Source organism: Marmota monax, unplaced genomic scaffold (genome assembly GCF_021218885.2).
Source record: "Marmota monax isolate L192 unplaced genomic scaffold, Marmota_monax_Labrador192_F-V1.1 WCK01_AAM20220418_F8-fsc00012, whole genome shotgun sequence".
In the NCBI taxonomy this organism is placed as follows: Eukaryota; Metazoa; Chordata; class Mammalia; order Rodentia; family Sciuridae; genus Marmota; species Marmota monax.
In genome coordinates, this window is record NW_026695227.1 from 26,710,789 (window position 1) to 26,731,390 (window position 20,602).

General features: G+C 41.8%; 1 protein-coding gene across 2 annotated transcripts in view; it reads left to right on the top strand.

Annotated features, from left to right (window-relative positions):
- Positions 1-2,454: 2,454 nt before the first annotated feature.
- The window catches only part of Ano6 (anoctamin 6), a 201,842-nt gene continuing 183,694 nt past the window's right edge, over positions 2,455-20,602 (top strand). For both annotated transcript variants that reach the window (XM_046435890.2, XM_046435891.2), the window contains exon 1: positions 2,455-2,807. In XM_046435890.2, the coding sequence (XP_046291846.1) occupies positions 2,735-2,807 (73 nt within the window). In that variant the 5' untranslated portion in view covers positions 2,455-2,734. The remainder of the gene's footprint in view (positions 2,808-20,602) is intronic.

A 20,602-nucleotide genomic window follows, 5' to 3' on the forward strand; every position in this document is an offset into this window, starting at 1 on the left:
CAAGATGTAACACAGAACATTAAAGTTCTAAGTGTCAAAATTTCCTGAATATATGACCCCATATGAATGTGCCATTTGAATGCCCATGAAACTGGCCTTTCTTGGAATAGATCATGAAGTTACCCATAACTTCACTATATGATTTCTATAAAAAAATACAAGAAGTGAAGAGGACTGAAGCTGGAGAAGCACAGGCATTTATGGGATGGCAGAAAAGGATCATGCTTGTGGTGAAGGCTATAGTTAATCATAGGACAAGTAAATGAGAAAATACTTGATATATGATTTCTGACTTAGAAAAGCTTTGCAAGTACAAACAATTTGACCACATATTATTATGAACATTTTCTTTCATAAACCATTCATGATATAAGTGATAATTCTTCAGGACCAAGGGTGTGGTTCCTATACAGGCCTATTACTTAGATTATTTTTGAAGTCCACATTACTTAATTAAAATAATGCATAACAGAAGCAGTAGGAAATAAAATGGATTAAAAGAAAGAATGGAATTTCCCAGAAATAGACTCATAGTTAATCTAAGTATATAATCCATTTCTCTTTTAGCAACAGTTACATTACATATAAGGCCAGCACTGTCTCTCTGCAACATTCATCAAGCAAGAAAAATGTAATCTCTAAAATATGTAAAGAATTCCCAATGACTCATTAAAACCTGTTGCAAAGTCAACTGAGAATTTTCTAACTACAAATTAACTTTGAGCAAAGTCTTAGGCCATAAATTCCAGAACATTTGGTGAGAGAACTGACACAGGAAATTGATGAGAGTTTGAGAAATTAGAACTAGTAGGAGAAAAAAGTGATTTTGAAAAAAAATTTGACTTGAAAATGTCTCTGGAGGTGGTTTATGAAGTAGCTTAGAGGATGGGTTCTGGAACAAGCTGCTTAGGTTTGAATCCCAGCTGTGCTACTTCCTGTGTGATTTTGGACAAGGTACTCCATCACCAGGTGCCAGAGTTAGAGTGGTAAACAACTCCTAGGGTTGTTATGACATTAAATTACTGAATGTTTGTAAAACATTTAGATCTATACTTAGCATATAGAAAGTACTAGATAAGCATCTGTTAAATGAAAATTGTGAAAACTACTCCTGTAACCAAAACACCTCTGGAGTTTCTACTTGGTAGTTTTCACAAGCTCAGAGGAGAGAGTTCGGGGAAGAAAACAATCTCGTATTTTCTTTTTCCCTTTAGGCTCTCATCCTATACTCAGAGTACTACATTTTCTCTCTCTCTCTCTCTCTTAAATCTTTATTCAAAAAAGTATCTTAGGATGCAAGTATAGCATTTCCTGGATATCTTCTTAAAAGTAATTGTATCGAGTCTTTTGGTGTGTATTTATGGTTATTTTCCCACTTAAGATTGGTATCAATGTTTTCTTTCATGTGAGAACATTAAAAATAAGCATATGAAAGAATAAAAAGCAGAGATTTAATGTTATTGCAATAATCCTGGTACTTTGGGATAAAAATATAAAGAATTTCAATGAGAAGTGTTAGACCATAACATACAGAGCAATGCAGATTGAACTCCCATATACTAGGCAAGTGCTCTGCCACTGAGCTGCACTCTCAAACTGCTAGCCCTTTTGAGAAGTCAAATTTGACTCATTTGGGAGTTCACCACCGCGTATGAGTAAAAGTTCTGAACACATAAACCAGGGAACCTGCAATTCAAACTAACATGAATTCCTTTGTATTTATCCTATTGCTTCCTATGGTTTCCAGGAATGCAGGCTTTCTTTTAACTTTCTAGCTTAAATTTCATTACTTTGTTTCTTCTTGCTATTAGAGTTTTCTACATTATTTTAGAAAAGAGTTTCTATGTAACTGCAACGGTGTTCGGTTTCTTCTGTCTCTGACACACAGAACTAATTCCCTTGGTCCAAATGGGCAGCCTACTTTGCTGACTGTCTTGAGACCACTCCCAGTGCGCATCATGCGGGAGGAGATAGGGGGCGCTTCATTCGTCTGCCAAGCCACTTTGTGCGGAAATCCTTCTGTCTTCTGTGACCACGTTTCTTTATAGATAGTCTCTCTCTTTATCTTGTTACCTATGAGTTTTGCACCCACCACTTCCCCGGCGTGATCTGACTTACTCTTCTATCATTTTACCCTTCTCCAACAGAATAACCTTTCCTCCACTTTGGAGTCAGAGTAATTGAATTTAAGATCCCTCAATAGCTCCTTGTCACTTACAAACACCATTCACCTGTGCTCGCCTTCCTCGTGAGAGCTGCAGCAGCGGTTTTTTTCCCGCCCTTCTCTTGTAACAAATGACAAAAACCTCAAGCCCCAGTGTGTGTCCCTGTACGACCTTAGAACAAAAAGCTGCGTCTTGTGGAGGCGACGTTGGAGGAGCCCCATCCCCGCCCACCCTTGCACGTTCTCCCCTCCCCCACTGTGAGTTCACGCTGGTGTAAGACGCAAACGCTAACTACTCCCACTAGCCTCCCGACTTCCTTCTGGGCGCCTAATAAAAACCAGGGAAGTTTAATCATTCCGCAGCGAGCCTCGTCTGTGTCACTGGGCATGCTCAGTCGCTGGCTGCCTCAGCTGGGCTTCCCGGAGCGCGGGCTGGGCAGAGCTGCCCCAGAGCCTGAGTGACACGCGCGTGCCCTGCAGTCCCCACCCGGGCGCCCGGCCCGCGGAGAACCGAGTCCTTCCGGAACCCCCAACTTTGCGACAAGTTCGGAGCCGCCTTCTGGGGGAGACATGCAAATGATGACCAGGAACGTTTTACTAGATATGGAACTGGAGGAGGACGACGACGAGGATGGAGATATCGGTGAGTGGGGGGCTCTTGGCGTCCTTGCCAGAAAGCCCGAGCCCACGCGGGGAGAAGTTCAGGCCTGCGCCCGGGCGCCGCAGTCCTCTGGGAGATTGGCCGGGACCTCGGGAAGGGGTGGAGGGAACCCATAGCCCCCTGCCGCCTCGGGGCTCAGCTCTCTTGCGGGCCCGAGCGGCGGGGAGAGCAGCCTCCCTAAGCGAAAGGGACGCAGCCCCTGAAAAGTCACCGCGTATAGAGGACGCCTCTACGCGCGGAAGTCTTGACTCAGAGGCAACTTTTGGGTCATTTCCTGCGCCTCCAAAAAGGCTAGAGATTGCGGAGAGCCGGGGCGCGGCGGCAAGCCCTAGGCGGGGTTCGGGGAGCCGGCCCGGCTTTGGAGAGCTGGCTCTGACCCTTTGGAATCCAGTTTAAAGTGAAAGCGAACCAGCAGTTAGGGGAGGGAGTGTTGGGGAGGGGCAGCCCGGGAAGTGATTTGCGGCTGCCGAGAGCCGGCCGGGATCCTTTTTCCCTCTGCAGATACTGCTGGGGCGGAAGGGAACCTGGGAGAAAGCCCGCAGGCAATGTACACCGCAGGGCATTTCCCACAGGACCAGAGGGGGATGTGGAGCTTGGGAGCAGTCTTGGAGTGCTACATTCCAACTTAGTAGTGATAGACTGAACCGAGGGAGAGCTGTTAAGCAAAAAAGCAAACAAAAGGGGTGGGAGGAGGTGGGGAAGGAGAAAAGAATCAGGTCTTCAAAGAAAGCACTGTCAGGAAGGATGATAGATTGGTTTCTTCCAGGAGACTGTAATTAAATTACCATGCCGTCTGTTCTGGCGACTTCTGCTCAATCTTCTGGATACCAAATCAGTTTTAAAACAGAACAGTTCCATCTCGTGTTCTAAAACCTTGTTTGTCGCTAATAGCTTTAAAATTAACTTATTGTTTTTTTTTTTTTTGGGGGGGGGTGTGGGTGTGGCTTTTCTTCCTTTTACATTTTAGGCACAAATCATTTAAAACAAGAATTTGGTAACTTCCTGGTTACCAGCCCGAGAAGGGGGAGAGGTAATAGAGGGGGCTATGCTCCATGACTTAGCTTTACATTTCATTCATATGAGAACATAGGTATCAGGTATTCATCTTTACAGAGGGTGCAAATAATATGAGATTTTTCTCCCTACTATGAGAGAGAAAACTGATGCTCATAGGCTGATCTGCCCAGCTTCTTACCCTTTCATACCCACGTTTTCTGACTTGCAAGACCTGTGCAAATTAGTGCTCTTTCCACCTGGTCACTCTGGCAGACAGATAATGAATGCTGCTAGTATTTAGCAAGATTACTTAAATAATGCCATAAAAAATAAATCACGAGCAAAATTTTAAAAGTTGCAAAAAATTAATACAATTTATTTTGTAGAAAATTATTCTTGTCTGTTATGATAAGACCTCAATATACATTATGTGTATACATCGATATATCATCAGTATACATCACGTGTATATTGAGTATTTTAAGTAAATGATAAACCTAAATGGAAATTGAAGTAAGCAAGAGGCTCTGAGTTTTGTTTGTTTTGCTGTGCCATCAATGGATCTGAACTTAGAAAGCAAAACTAATTTGGTTTGCTTCCCTGATAAGGCATCATAAAATTCATCTTAAGTGCATGGCAATAAGCTTTTTTTATTTTTAATTACACGTAATTCATGCGTATTTCATCGAATCAAACAGTGTAGCTATTAGCTAACTGTTTCTATCCTTCTTATCCCACCCTCCAGAAACTATTCAGATTAATACTTCACTGTGTATAGTAGTCAATGTAGATAGAGGAACAAACTGAAACCGGGTTTAGCAATTTTTTTAAATGATTTCTTTCTTTTTTGTAGTAAGGATTGAGCTCAGGGCCTTGGACATACTAGGCCATGGTACACAAGTACTCTACCCCTGAGCTACATCTCCACACCTTTTTGTTTTGAGACAGGTCTGGCCAAGTTGCCCAGGTGAACGTGCCATCTTCTGCATTAGCCTCCTGTGGAACAGAGGCGTGTCTCAGTGCCTGCTTTTACTGTTTTAATTGGCATCATTTTGATTACCTTCAACTGGAACATCCCCTGACTTTGCTAAACAACTGTTTCCTCTTTCCCTGAAGAGTCTTCCTGTGCTTTGAATTTTATAAATGCTTTAGTGCTTGGTGTCCATTTGTATGGACTGTCTTCTGTGAGAATGGTTCTAAAGCATTGTGAGTTGCAGTGAGTGCACATCTCTCCTTCTTGGCAATTCTCTCCCTCTTTGAAATCTGACCTGGCACTTCTTTATTTAAAGTCTGACTGCTCCCTCTTTCTTTCTCTTGCTTCCATGCTTTACCTTACCTGAAATCTTTGCTTTCTTAGGTTTCCTCATTCAGTGATGATTCCCCTTTTCTTCCTTCTCCCTCTTTTTCTCTCCTATCCTCTGTTCTTTCCTGATCTCCCCACTCCTTTTTTCTTTTTGTGGTACTTGGGATTGAACCCAGGGGTACTCTACCACTGAGCTACATCCCCAGAACTTTTTATTTTTTAGGCCGGCCTTGAACTTGGGATCTTCCTGCCCCAGCCACCCAAGTAGCTGGGATTACAAGTGTGCTGTACTGTATCCTGCTGCAGCGATTTTTTATACCAGGAGTATTTTATGGCAGTTGAAAGTTAGGCCTTTATAAAATAATAAGCCTTTTTAAAGGCTACCAGAAGTATGCTCATAATGGTGTAGCCTATTGCAAAATAATTTTAATTTCCAACTATGACAGAGGAGACGCTGTTGAAATGAAAAGTATAATTTTAACCTCTGCCTCTAGTTTTGTAATGTTAAGGCTGTTGACTAATGTATTTCTTCTAGTACTTGATCATCACTACAAATAGTTGTATAATAGGTTGAAACTTACTAGACTACTGAAGATTTCTGTGAAATTTCTCAAATATTTTATAAATCAGCAGAAGAGTTATTTTGACATAAATTTCTTAGTATAACATCTGACATTATTATGATCATACACAAGAGACAGAAAGAAAAACTATTTTACCTACATACCATCCCTGATTGTATCATAGAGATATTTTACTTAGATACAGGAAGTGTGTCCTCTGGTAGATATAGGGGCTTTTTAGCAGTGAATTCTGCTTTCCCTTGAAGCACAGTGCTCATGTGTCAGGGTTGTCTCTTTATTTGATATAAACCTTTCTGGAGAATCAAACATTGTATATTTCACCATGGGGTCTTTTCCTTGTTTGATTAAATCATGGCCACCAGAAATTATGCCTAAAAGATTTGTTAATGAAGCAGCCTGTTGGTATGGAGCATTTTTGCAAAGGGCCTTATTTCTAAATTAGCTTCAACAATGAACCACAAAAGTTAGATCTAGGCAATAGTAGCAGAAAATACATGTTTTGTAGCCTTTTTTTGCATAGAGACCACGTGTCATTGCAAATCCTTGGGAGGTGGGTTGTGTGCCACCCTGCCTGATGTGCAGGAGAGTGTCCTTGGCTGCTTGGTTTCCACTGCTTCTACCACTTCTAATTGGTGATTTGATTCAACACTCTTCCTATTGACATAAAAAGTACTAGGAACATCTTTTATGCCAGCATAGAAATTAGACTTAGTATGCTGTTTTGTTTCTTGCATTCTCTATGATTCAGACTTTGCTGAGGGAGGAAAAATGGTTCCTTGGAACCCAACATTTGTAGTATGTGCCATTATTGAAATATGCACCAAATTGTGGGAGGAAGATGGGAGAGCTTCACAGAAGGGATTGTCAGGCAAGGTATTGAAGGTGCAGAAGCTCTAAGGAGTTCCCTGTGGTGGGGAAGGGAGCAGACATCACACTGGGAAAGCAGAGAGGGGCTTCACATTGCAGAATTTAACACATGTTTTAATGATTAGGGATTTTATCATATACCTCATTTGGCAGCTTCAGAAAGATTTTAAGGAAAGAATGGATAGAATCAGATTTGCTTTTGGAAGGATCTTGGAATGTGGAAAGCATGTTAGAAAGTGTACTGTTGGAATAAGGCTTTCCAGCAGTTGGATTTAGAAATGTGTACAATGGCCACAAGAATACAGAGGAATGGGTCTGAGAGCTTTATGAAAAAGGCAGCTTCCGTGAGTACTTGGTTCTTTTCTGCAAGCTGCAAGAGCACAGGGTAACTCCAGGGTAACACCAGAGCTGAGTGAGTGGAGAGGAGTTCTTCCTCTTGTTCCAACAAGTCTTCTAATTTACTCCCTTGCTTTGGCTCGAACTCTTCCCTTAATCAGCAGTTTCAGCCTCACTTCTTCTCTTTCTCAGCATCTCCTCCGTCTAAACCTGTGACAAACCCAGAATGTTATTACTTTGGGCTAAAGAGCCCAAAGTGCCCACCAATGGATTCTCACATTCCTTATTTCTTGGTTCTATGAAATTAGAATTCATCTTGTATTTTGTCTTTATTGTCATTATCTTTGAATTCATTGTCTCCACAACTAGAGTGAAAATTTCTTGGTGACTGGGTCTAGTTCATTTGAGTCTTCTAGAGATCTGTGGAATATCCTCAATGTTGTAGGCATTCCTTTGATATAAGTTTTTAAAAAGTTTCTCTGCCTTACTCTCAAATGTAAGTTCCTGAATACAGATGCCGTGAGTTTCCAGTTGTTTCCCTAAGGATACCAAATAATTTTTGAAGGAATGAATGATTTACTCTTTTAAAATATTTTGTTTAGCATAATGCTTAGTGGTTTTATAGCCCCAGTAGAATTCTGTCATTCTGTGGCTCTTTGAGATATGCTCAGTTATCTGTTGGAAAATGTTGAGTGTACGCATTATACCAGGCACTCTGCTGGGTTCCAGGGTCCCTGACCTCTGGTATCTCACTATCTAGGAAGGAGACAGATAAGGGAATAGCAATTGCAGCAATCTATGATTAGTGATATAATCAAGGTGTGTGCAGGAGAAAGCATGGTACCAAGTGGTACCAAGGTGAAAGCCTGTGGTCTTACTTAGGAAAATCCAAGACAGCTCTACAGAGGTGATACCTGAACCAACCTTAGAGGGGTGCAGAGGCAGGTGAGGTAATGGGGATATTAAAAACAGAACATCCTGAGTATTCCTAAAGACATGATGAGATCATTTCCCCCCAAATAAACTGTGATACTGTCCTCACCTTATGCACTGTGATAAGGGGATGTTATATGCATATCATATATATTTACTTTTTCTATCAAAGAGATAAAAGTTAAAAAACAAAACAAAGGCAACTATCCTGAGAGTCTTTCTTTTTCGGAGCAGTGAGTTTTGGCTCTTTTTCATAAACATTTTGTTATTTTCCTTTTCAAATCCACAGTCATGATCTATATTCCATGTTCTAACTTTTGAGTCAAATAATTACTTTCCAAGTTTCCTCAGTTATGCGATTCATTGTTCTTTAGATGTGACAAACAATCTGTTTAAAAAAGAAAGAAAGAAAGAAAGAAAGAAAGAGTTACCCACATACCCTGTTTTCTCAAGGGGTTGCAATAGTCATGTATGTTGGTCACTCTCCAGTTTTATTTTTATTTTTTCCTTTTTAGAAACCAATAACTTTAGGCAAGCTCCTATGGAGATTTGCGTTAGAGATATAATTTTAATTCTGACATTCATGAGGGGGATAATGAAGAATTAAGAATCCCACAACATAGTCTTATAGGAAGGAATTGAACTATAGCAGACTAGATTAAAACAATTACATTTTAATAAAAGTTTCCACCCTGGCTAGTACTTAAGGTTTTCTCCTGTATTCTAGCTGATTTACTATATCCCAACCCAAAGCTATAGTCTTGAAGGATGGTGTGATATTCCATGGCAGTAATATCAATAATGTGTAGATGTGCAGTACAACATGTTATGGATCTATGTTTTAGATTTTCCTGGATTCTTTGTATGTCATATGATTTAAGCCTGATCTGCTTTAGATAGATTACATTTAGGGCTGAGTCTCTGCAAAAATGGCTAGTTTGAAAACAAAAACCACTATTTCCAATTGCCTTTACCCAAAGAGATGTACTGCTGAACTGATTGGCAAATATTATGTCAAGAGAAAGATTATGGGAATTTAATGCAATCAAATGATTGTTTTATGTGCTTATCATTATTATTATTATTTTTTTTTGTAGTACTGGTATTGAACCAAGAGATCCATATATCCTGGGCAAGCACTCTACCATTCAACAATACCCCTAGCCCCTATTATTTTTATTGGTTATTTTTTTTTTTTTGCCTTTTTCTTTAGTTTTATCTTTTTAGTACTGTGCCTAAAATTCATTAGCATCCATTCCAAGAAGCAATCAGTTTGAAGAATACAGAATGAATATGTCAACAATAGAATATTTTGGACATGGACCAAGGAGCAATTCAGATACTGTTCAGCCAAAACATATCAGATGGAGCATTTGTGTAGAAGACAAGTTGAAGGGTTAATAGGCAACTTTCTCTGCCATGGTATTTATTATTGCCCTGGCTACATATCTGAATACTAATTGACAGATCTTGCTGGAGGAAGTTATTCAGCAGCCAAAAATACAAATGAAAGGAAATATATTCTTTTGTGAAGTCCAGATGTTGCTTTTATATTTAATGCTTTCATTCTAGGACATTGAAATTCTCTTTCCCACATTATTTTACAATACAAATACTTGAAATTGGGGGGAAAAAGGGATATTGGTCTTTAAAATTTTCTTTTCTACATTTATTTTTACTTTGGCAGAACTTTCGCCCCAGGTCAAAGTCATGTAAATAGATGTTCTTTTACAAAGAGCAATTAAGCAAATTAAAGGCTTGTTTATAAAGCTTGTTTTATAGAAACTAAGACTGTGTTTCCATAATTGAATTTTTTGTTTCTCCAGATCATTCTAGCTAGATGTTTGAAAAATTATTTTTGGCTTTGCCGAGACAAAATGATGGCTAAATTTTTCTTGTGGCATCACGTAGACACAAACTTAAGCTTTTTTTCTTCCCAATTTGTGTTGTTTAAGAAAAATTATTCTAAACAAAAATATAGAACATAATCAGACCCTTAATATTATTTTTAAAATTTTGTTATTTGTGATTTGAAGTAATTGCATTTATTTATTGTATCATTTTATTTCTTCCTCCTATTAGTAAATGAGTCCTGAATGTTTCAGTGTTTCAACTGTGTAAAACATGATTCTGCAGGTTGTAGTGACACAGGCCTACAGTTCCAGCTATTCTGGGAGGCTGAGACAGGAGGATCACAAATTGAAGGCCAGCATGGGTGATTTAGTGAGGTTCTGTCTCAAAGAATAAGAGGGTTGGGCAAGTAGCCTAATGATAGAGCACTTCCCTAGCATATGTGGGCTCTTGGGTTGAATTCCAGGTACCATTAAAAACAAAACAACAACAAAATAACCATTTTCCAAAACAGCCGTTATTTTCTAAGAGATACTAATAGTCAAGAAATAGGAAGAAAAATGAGCTTATGAAAGTAATTGGCTGCTGTTATTGGGTGGTAAGGAGGGAAATGCAGTCAGACCACCTGAGTTTATGGTCAGTTAGTGCCTTGTGCTGTGTCCCCTAGGATCTGTTACCTAAGGCAAGCTTCTCAGCTTCTCTGAGCCCTGTGTGGTTGCTGGGAGGAAATGTAAGGGGGTATGTACAGTATTGAGTGGGAAGGGGGCCTTTCACTCAGACTTGTATTATTGGCAGTTATAATATTGCTGTCTTTTTTTTTTTTTTTTCTTAAGAGAGAGTGATAGAGGGAGAGAGAGAGAGAGAGACTTTTTTTAATATTTATTTTTTAGTTTTCGGCGGACACAACATCTTTGTTTGTATGTGGTGCTGAGGATCGAACCCAGGCCACACGCATGCCAGGCGAGCGCGCTACCGCTTGAGCCACATCCCCAGCCCCAATATTGCTGTCTTGGTAAATTCTTTTTCTTTAAAAGCAGACATGGGAACTGCTACTCTTAACCTCTGAGATCATTAAGTCCTTTCCCCTCAACCATATCAATAAGTATCAGGTCAAGGACATTCGGGATGATGACTTTGCTGCAGATTTTTTTTTTTTTTTTTTTTTTTTTAATTTTTTATTGTGGGTTGTTCAAAACATTACAAATTTCTTGACATATCATATTCCACACTTTGATTCTAGCGGGTTATGAACTCCCACCTTCACCCCATACACAGATTGCAGATTCACATCAGTTACACATCCATTGATTTACAAATTGCCATACTAGTGTCTGTTGTGCTCCGCTGCCTTTCCCATCATCCACCCTCCCCCCTCCCCACCTCTCCCCTCCCCTCCCCTCCTCTCTCTCTACCCCCTCCACTGTATAACCCTGAGGGTCTCCTTCCATTACCGTGCAATTTACCTTCTCTCTCCCTTTCCCTCCCACCTCTCATCCCTGTTAAATGTTAATCTTCTTCTCCTGTTCTTCGTCCCTACTCTGTTCTTAGTTACTTTCCTTATATCAAAGAAGACATTTGGCATTTGTTTTTTAGGGATTGGCTAGCTTCACTTAGCATAATCTGCTCTAATGCCATCCATTTCCCTGTAAATTCTATGATTTTGTCATTTTTTAATGCAGAGTAATACTCCATTGTGTATAAATGCCACATTTTTTTTATCCATTCGTCTATTGAAGGGCATCTAGGTTGGTTCCACAGTCTTGCTATTGTGAACTGTGCTGCTATGAACATCGATGTAGCAGTGTCCCTGTAGCATGCTCTTTTTAGGTCTTTAGGGAATAGACCAAGAAGGGGAATAGCTGGGTCAAATGGTGGCTCCATTCCCAGCTTTCCAAGAAATCTCCATACTGCTTTCCAAATTGGCTGCACCAATCTGCAGTCCCACCAGCAATGTACAAGTGTACCCTTTTCCCCACATCCTCGCCAGCACTTGTTGTTGTTTGACTTCCTAATGGCTGCCAATCTTACTGGAGTGAGATGGTATCTTAGGGTGGTTTTGATTTGCATTTCTCTGACAGCTAGAGATGTTGAGCATTTTTTCATGTACTTGTTGATTGACTGTATGTCCTCCTCTGTGAAGTGTCTGTTCAGGTCCTTGGCCCATTTGTTGATTGGGTTGTTTGTTCTCTTATTGTCTAATTTTTTGAGTTCTTTGTATACTCTGGATATTAGGGCTCTATCTGAAGTGTGAGGAGTAAAGATTTGTTCCCAGGATGTAGGCTCCCTATTTACCTCTCTTATTGTTTCTTTTGCTGAGAAAAAACTTCTTAGTTTGAGTAAGTCCCATTTGTTGATTCTAGTTATTAACTTTTGTGCTATGGGTGTCCTATTGAGGAATTTGGAGCCCGACCCCACCGACTGTAGATCGTAGCCAACTTTTTCTTCTATCAGACGGCGCGTCTCTGATTTGATATCAAGTTCCTTGATCCATTTTGAATTCACTTTTGTGCATGGCGAGAGAAAGGGATTCAGTTTCATTTTGTTGCATATGGATTTCCAGTTTTCCCAGCACCATTTGTTGAAGATGCTATCCTTCCTCCATTGCATGCTTTTAGCCCCTTTATCAAATATAAGATAGTTGTAGTTTTGTGGATTGGTTTCTGTGTCCTCTATTCTGTACCATTGGTCCACACGCCTGTTTTGGTACCAGTACCATGCTGTTTTTGTTACTATTGCTCTGTAGTATAGTTTGAAGTCTGGTATCGCTATACCGCCTGATTCACACTTCTTGCTTAGCATTGTTTTTGCTATTCTGGGTCTTTTATTTTTCCATATGAATTTCATGATTGCTTTCTCTATTTCTACAAGAAATGCCATTGGGATTTTGATTGGCATTGCATTAAACCTATAGAGAACTTTTGGTAATATCGCCATTTTGATGATGTTAGTTCTGCCTATCCATGAACAGGGTATATTTTTCCATCTTCTAAGATCTTCTTCTATTTCTCTCTTTAGGGTTCTGTAGTTTTCATTGTATAAGTCTTTCACCTCTTTTGTTAGGTTGATTCCCAAGTATTTTATTTTTTTTGAAGATATTTTGAATGGAGTGGTTGTCCTCATTTCCATTTCAGAGGATTTGTCGCTGATATACAGGAATGCCTTTGATTTATGCGTGTTGATTTTAAATCCTGCCACTTTGCTGAATTCATTTATTAGCTCTAATAGTTTCTTTGTAGAGCCTTTTGGGTCTGCTAGATATAGAATCATATCATCTGCAAATAGTGATAATTTAATTTCTTCTTTTCCTATTTTTATGCCTTTAATTTCTTTCGTCTGTCTAATTGCTCTGGCCAGTGTTTCGAGAACTATGTTGAAGAGAAGTGGAGAGAGAGGGCATCCCTGTCTTGTTCCAGATTTTAGAGGGAATGCCTTCAGTTTTTCTCCATTCAGAATAATGCTAGCCTGAGGCTTAGCATAGATTGCTTTTACAATATTGAGGTATGTTCCTGTTATCCCTAGTTTTTCTAGAGTTTTGAACATAAAGGGATGCTGTACTTTGTCAAATGCTTTTTCCGCATCTATCGAGATGATCATATGGTTCTTATTTTTAAGTCTATTGATGTGGTGAATAACATTTATTGATTTCCGTATATTGAACCAGCCTTGCATCCCAGGGATGAATCCTACTTGATCATGGTGTACAATTTTTTTGATATGTTTTTGTATCCGATTCGCCAGAATTTTATTGAGGATTTTTGCATCTAGGTTCATTAGAGATATTGGTCTGTAGTTTTCTTTCTTTGAAGTGTCTTTGTCTGGTTTAGGTATCAGGGTGATGTTGGCCTCATAGAATGAATTTGGAAGTTCTCCCTCCTTTTCTATTTCCTGAAGTAGCTTGAAAAGTATTGGTATTAGTTCTTCTTTAAAGGTTTTGTAAAATTCTGCTGTATACCCATCGGGACCTGGGCTTTTCTTAGTTGGTAGTCTTTTGATGGTTTCTTCTATCTCCTCAATTGATATTGGTCTGTTTAGGTTTTCTATATCCTCCTGACTCAATCTGGGCAGATCATATGACTTAAGAAATTTATCTATGCCTTCACTATCTTCTAATTTATTGGAGTATAAGGATTCAAAATAGTTTTTGATTATCTTCTGTATTTCTGAAGTGTCTGTTGTGATATTGCCTTTTTTCATCCCGTATGCTAGTAATTTGAGTTCTCTCTCTTCTTCTCTTCACTAGCATCGCTAAGGGTCTGTCGATTTTGTTTATTTTTTCAAAGAACCAACTTTTAGTTTTGTCAATTTTTTCAATTGTTTCTTTTGTTTCGATTTCATTAATTTCAGCTCTGATTTTAATTATTTCTTGCCTTCTACTTCTTTTGCTGTTGTTTTGCTCTTCTTTTTCAAGGATTTTGAGATGAAGTATGAGATCATTTATTTGTTGGTTTTTTCTTTTTTTAAGGAATGAACTCCAAGCAATGAATTTTCCTCTTAGAACTGCTTTCAATGTGTCCCATAGATTCCGATATGTTGTGTCTGTGTTTTCATTTATCTCTAAGAATTTTTTAATTTCCTCCTTGATGTCTTCTATAACCCATTGATCATTCAGTAACCTATTGTTCATTCTCCAATTGATGTATGCTTTTTCCTTCCTTCTTTTATCGTTGATTTTCAGTTTCATTCCATTATGATCAGATAAGATGCATGGTAATATCTCTACTCCTTTATATTGTCTAAGAGTTGCCCTGTGACATAATATATGATCTATTTTTGAGAAGGATCCATGTGCTGCTGAGAAAAAAGTGTAACTGCTTGATGTTGGGTGGTATACTCTATATATGTCAATTAGGTCTAGGTTATTAATAGTGTTATTGAGTTCTATAGTTTCCTTATTCAACTTTTGTTTGGAAGATCTGTCCAGTGGCGAGAGAGGTGTGTTGAAGTCTCCCATGATTATGGTGTGGTGGTCTATTAGACTCTTGAACTTGAGAAGAGTTTGTTTGACGAACATAGCTGCACCATTGTTTGGGGCATAAATATTTATGATTGTTATGTCTTGTTGGTGTATGGTTCCCTTAAGCAGTATGTAGTGTCCCTCTTTATCTCTTTTGATTAACTTTGGCTTGAAATCTATTTTATTTGATATGAGTATGGACACGCCTGCTTGTTTCCGAAGTCCATATGAGTGATATGATTTTTCCCAACCTTTCACCTTCAGCCTATGTATGTCTTTTCCTATCAAATGCGTCTCCTGTAGGCAGCATATTGTTGGGTCTTGTTTTGTGATCCATTCTACTAGCCTGTGTCTCTTAATTGGTGAGTTTAAGCCATTAACATTTAGGGTTATTATTGAGATATGGGTTGTTCTTCCAGCCATATTTGTTTATTTCTGTTACTAAACATTGTTTGTTTTCCTCTTTGATTGTTTCCCCCCCCCCCTTTACTGTCCTACTTCCCACTGTTGGTTTTCATTGTTATTTTCCATTTCCTCTTCCTGTAATACTTTGGCTAGGATGTTTTGAAGAGATGGTTTTCTAGCTGCGAATTCTTTAAACTTTTGTTTATCGTGGAAGGTTTTAATTTCATTCTCCATCCTGAAGCTTAATTTCGCTGGATACACAATTCTTGGTTGGAACCCATTTTCTTTCAGTGTTTGAAATATGTTATTCCAGGATCTTCTAGCTTTCAGAGTCTGTGTTGAAAGATCAGCTGTTATCCTGATTGGCTTACCCCTAAATGTAATCTGCTTCCTTTCTCTTGTAGCTTTTAAAATTCTCTCCTTATTCTGTATGTTGGGCATCTTCATTATAATGTGTCTAGGTGTGGATCTCTTATGATTTTGCACATTCGGCGTCCTGTAGGCTTCTAGGATTTGGGATTCTGTCTCATTCTTCAAGTCTGGGAAGTTTTCTTGTATTATTTCATTGAATAGACAGCTCATTCCTTTGGTTTGGAGCTCTGTACCTTCCTGTATCCCAATGACTCTTAAGTTTGGTCTCTTAATGTTATCCCATATTTCTTGGATGTTCTGCTCATGGTTTCTTAACAGTCTTGCTGAGCTGTCTATGTTCTTTTCCAGTTGAAATACTTTGTCTTCATTGTCTGATGTTCTATCTTCTAAGTGTTCTACTCTGTTGGTAGTATTCTCCATTGAGTTTTTAAGTTGGTTTATTGCTTCCTGCATTTCTAGGATTTCTGATTGCTTGTTTTTTATAACCTCTATCTCCCTGTATAGTTGATCCTTTGCTTCCTGGATTTGTTTGCGTAATTCGTTGTCGAAGTGATCTTTCATTGTCTGATTTTGCTGTTTAATGTCTTCCTTGATACTCCAGATCATCTGAAGCATGTATATCCTGAATTCTTTATCTGACATTCCATCTGCTGCAGCTGTTACCTCTTCTAAAGTTGCGTTGACCTGCATTGCTTGTGGTCCTTTCTTTCCTTGTCTTTTCATACTGCTTGCGTATCTTTCCTGCAGGTGCGGGCGGCGGCTCTGCTCTCTCCTTATTCCAATTGGGGTGTCGTGGCTACCACGCCGGCAGGTCACTGGGCCTGTTCTGGGAGCTGGTGGCGGCTCTGTTCTGCCCCTACTCCAATTGGGGTGACGTGTCTGTCGTACCAGCAGGCCACTGGGCCTGTCCTGCTGGTCGGTCGCAGATCTGCCCACCTTTCGGGCACGAGTGGAGGCTCTGCTTTGCCCCTACTCCAATTGGGGTGTCGTGACTACCCCGCCTGCAGGATGCTGGGTCTGTTCCTGGCAAGGGAGGCGACTCTGCTCTGTCACTACTCCAATTAGGGTGGTGTTTGTACCCCGCCGGCAGGCTCCTGGGCCTGATCCGCCGGTCTGTTGTAGGTCTGCCTACCTTGAAGGCGCGGGCGGCGGATCTGCCCTGCCCCTCCTACCACGCCTGCGGACCCCTGGGCCTTATCTGCAGGTTGATCACTGGTCTGCTCACCCTGCGGGCACGGGTGGCGGTTCCGCTCCACCCCCACTCCAATTGGGGTCACGTGACCACCACACCGGCAGGGCCTGATCCGGGCGTGGGATAAGGATCTGCTCTGCCCCTACTCGAGTTGGGGTGACGTGTGTACCACACTGGCAGGCCACTGGGCCTGACCCGCCAGGCTGTCACAGGTCTGTTTACCTTGCAAGCGCGAAGGGCGGCTCTGCCCTGCCCCTCCTACCACGCCCATGTACTACTGGGTCGTGGGTCTGCCCACCTGGCGGGTGTGGGTGGCGGCTCCGCTCCGCCCCCTCTCCAATTGGGGTCACGCGGTCACCACGCTGGCGAGCCGCTGGGCCTGCTCCGGGGGCTGGCGGCGGCCCGGCTCCTTCCCTCCGGCTCGAGGACAAATTGAGGAGACTCGGGTGACTGAGCCTCACCCCCCTTACCAGAAGACCAACTGCTTATGTCACCGCTGGTATTGATGAAGATCTCTCCTCCACCGCTTTCTGCTGACATCAGATCTCTGCCATGTTGGTATCCTATGCGAATGGCAGCATTTCGTTCCCCTTGCCAGGCAACCCAAGCAATGGGTGAGTCCTGACCTGCCCTCAGCAGGACCCGGACCGAGACACAGTTTCCGCGGGCTCCTAGCCCCGGTCCAGGGAAGTTCCGGGAGCCGGAACTCGGCCGCTCCGTGCTCGGTGTAAGCTCCTATAAGTGAAGGCTCCAAGAAGCAGCCCCCGCGGGCTCAGTTCCGAGAGCCGGAATTCGGCCGCTTAGTGTTTGGTGTATGCTCTGATAGTAGCAGGGTCCAAGAAGCAGCCTCCGCGGGCTCCGCAGCCCTGAGCCAGGGCGGTTCCGGGACGGTTCCGGGAGCCGGAACTCGGCCGCTCTGTGCTCGGTGTAAGCTCCTATAAGTGTAAGCTCCAAGAAGCAGTCCCCGCGGGCTCAGTTCCGGGAGCTGGAATTCGGCTTCTTGGTGTTTCGTGTTTGCTCTGATATTAGCAGGGTCCAAGAAGCAGCCTCCGCAGGCTCCGCAGCCCGGAGCCAGGGCGGTTCCGGGACGGTTCCGGGAGCCGGGACTCGGCCGCCCCGCGCTCCGTGTTCACTCCGATAAGATCAGATTTTAAGAAGCCCCCAGGCGCTGAACCCTAGCAATCTGTCTGCAAGCCGCAGGCGAATTGCAGCCTGAAATTACCTGTTCTATGGCTGAATGAGCTGCGGTCAGTCAAAAACAGGTGTGGTGACGTCAGTTTACCAACATGGTGGCTGCTGGCCTCCTCTGTGGTCTGACCGGTGTGGAGAACCGAGATGGACCGCTTCCTTCCCCGTCTCGAACCCAGAATTCAGCCCTGAGTGCGGTGCTTGCGCGTCTGGCAGAAACTGCAGCGCTGTAACCCTGCGTCTCTATCCCAGCGCGCCTTGCAGACTCTAGCCGCGGGGCGATTTGCTGAATAAGCAGTGTTACCCTCCGTGCGACAAACCTCTCGCGTTTGAGTCCCCGTAGCCGATCCTCATGCGATGGAAATCCTTCCTCCAGGTTCCGGCGCACCCCACTATTGCTGGAAATTCCTAACAAGATATCCTTTAGCCGTCCTGACTTGTCATACTCCCACACAGTGAAGCAGCACACGGGGGTAATGCACTCCCCTCGCCGCCATCTTCCCTCTCAGATTTTTTTTTTTTTTTAAGTAATTGAAGAATAATAGTATGTGGTTTTGCCAAGAGATAATTGCTCTCTCTGTGTGTGTTTTCTTATGTTCCGTCGGTTCTTCAGAGAGACTGATGGTGTTCTCCAAATTCCAGAAAAAGTATTTCAGGAATAATCTTTGTCAGGGAATTGCCGCAGTCTGGCTGGGCACAAAATCACGAGCCACTCAAGCAGGAACAAACTTTATTTTTTGAAACTGCTGCCAATGTCCCGTAGGCGCCCTGGAAGATTTTCGATCCACCCACGCGGCCTCCTCCCGGACCGCAGAGAGAGCTCCTCCCCCGGAACTCCCTCCTACTGTACTTCCCCAACCAATGGGAACTCTCCAGGAGTCCCGTAGCCGGCCTAGGTGAACAGCAGGAGTCCAATATCCATATGAATGCAAATCTTAACATAATCATATCATCTCAATGGCTAGCTGGGTCACCTTTCGACCAAAAATGCCATGCATCACATACTTGGCTCTTAGCGGGAATCTTAGCAAAAGGTCTTAGAGGATGACACAGGAGGCTCCTAATAAATGGCTCAGGAATGTGAGGATTGTAGCTCCCTCCTGGGTCCCTGTAGCTTACCCTGTTCTCCCAACTGCTGTCTGGTGAGACTCTCACTAAAGTGTGCATGCTACTGTGTGTCAGCATGTCATTTTATGCACAAGAAGTGAGGAAGGAGACATTTCAGTGAGTGAATAGCTTTTATTACAGATTGAGCCTTTAGACTCAGAGGAGAACACTCTACTAACAATGAGATAGATTCTTGGTTGGACTTCTACATGATTGGGTTGTTAGTACTGGAACTGTGGAAACATGGAGGAATCAGAGTTCAGTATTCAATGGAGGAAGGGCAGACAGGCAGCACATGAGAGAAGGGATCCTCAGTCTGATGTTTAAAACCTGTTTTTGGGGCTGGGGATGTGGCTCAAGCGGTAGCGCGCTCGCCTGGCATGCGTGCGCCCTGGGTTCGATCCTCAGCACCACAAAGACACACAAAGATGTTGTGTCCGCCAAAAACTAAAAAATAAATATTAAAAATTCTCTCTTTCAGAAAAAATAAATAAATAAAACCTGTTTGAGCTCTTTATCTTTCCACTCCCCAATTTCCCAGCTTTCCACCCCCATGTATGCATACCTGTCCATTTCAGTCCTTTTGTCTTTGAATCTTCTCTAGACTTAGAGGTTATCTTGCATCTCTGATAAAGGACCTTCTCAGCCACCTTGTCATCCCTGCACAGTCTCAGGGGGCTATGGGGGTACCTTAGGGATCTATGTGCACTTGGATCTGGAAGGGAGATGGAGAAAATAGGCCACAGACTGGAAAAGACTGACTCTCCTCCCTTCCAAAACTCTGGGTAAATGTACGTTTTTGAGATCAAGCAAAGGTGATCTTTCCTCAAGGTTTGAATTTGAAGATGAAAGCCTGGATTATAGTTCATTGTACTTATTCTGGAGATTAAAAGAAGATGATGACTCTTCTCTATGTTGAAAGATCATGTCTGCCATCTGTTATCAATATAGATAGCCTCTCCTTCGTTTGACTAAGGGAGTGGACTGGCATCCTGTCCTACTTTGATATCTGTGGTGAGGAAGAAAAGGGTCACTTGTGCTGGCCTGTGGCCTTTTAATGTATCCATGTCAGCACCTTGTCCTGCTGCATGGTTGATCATCATTCTCCTAAGGGTGCTTTATCTTGTTTCTGCCCTGAGAGTTTCATCTGACAGCGTAGCCTGGTTCTGACAGATATGGAGATCTGTCAGAATGTGACTTCACATTCTGGCCCATACATTCACCAGGTGAATGATCCTGAGTGACCAACATGGCTTTTCTCTTCTTTGTAAAATAGGGCTAATATTAGAACCTATTTCATAGTATGTTTGTGTCAGATGAATAATATCATTTAAAACTCTTACTTTGCAGGATTGTGGTGCTTGATACACTAAAAGCCCTCTGTAATTATAAACTAATGTTACTAATATTATAGGTATCTGTTTTTACCTGTGTCCTAACCCAGTCTTACCCTTTTTATTTGAAACTTCATCTTTCTCCAAGTCTGTATCTTACACTTGTAACTTGTTTTGTCTTTTTATTTTTCATCTTAGACTGTATCTTAAGGACAACCATGGTTTCAGAGAGTGGTAACATGACTGGTTCATAGAAGGTGCTCAATAAATTTTTGTTGAATGAGTGAAAGATACTGATTATTGAAGAGCTCTGAGTTATGACTGGAAAGATAGGTCTCTGGATGTTGATCCACTT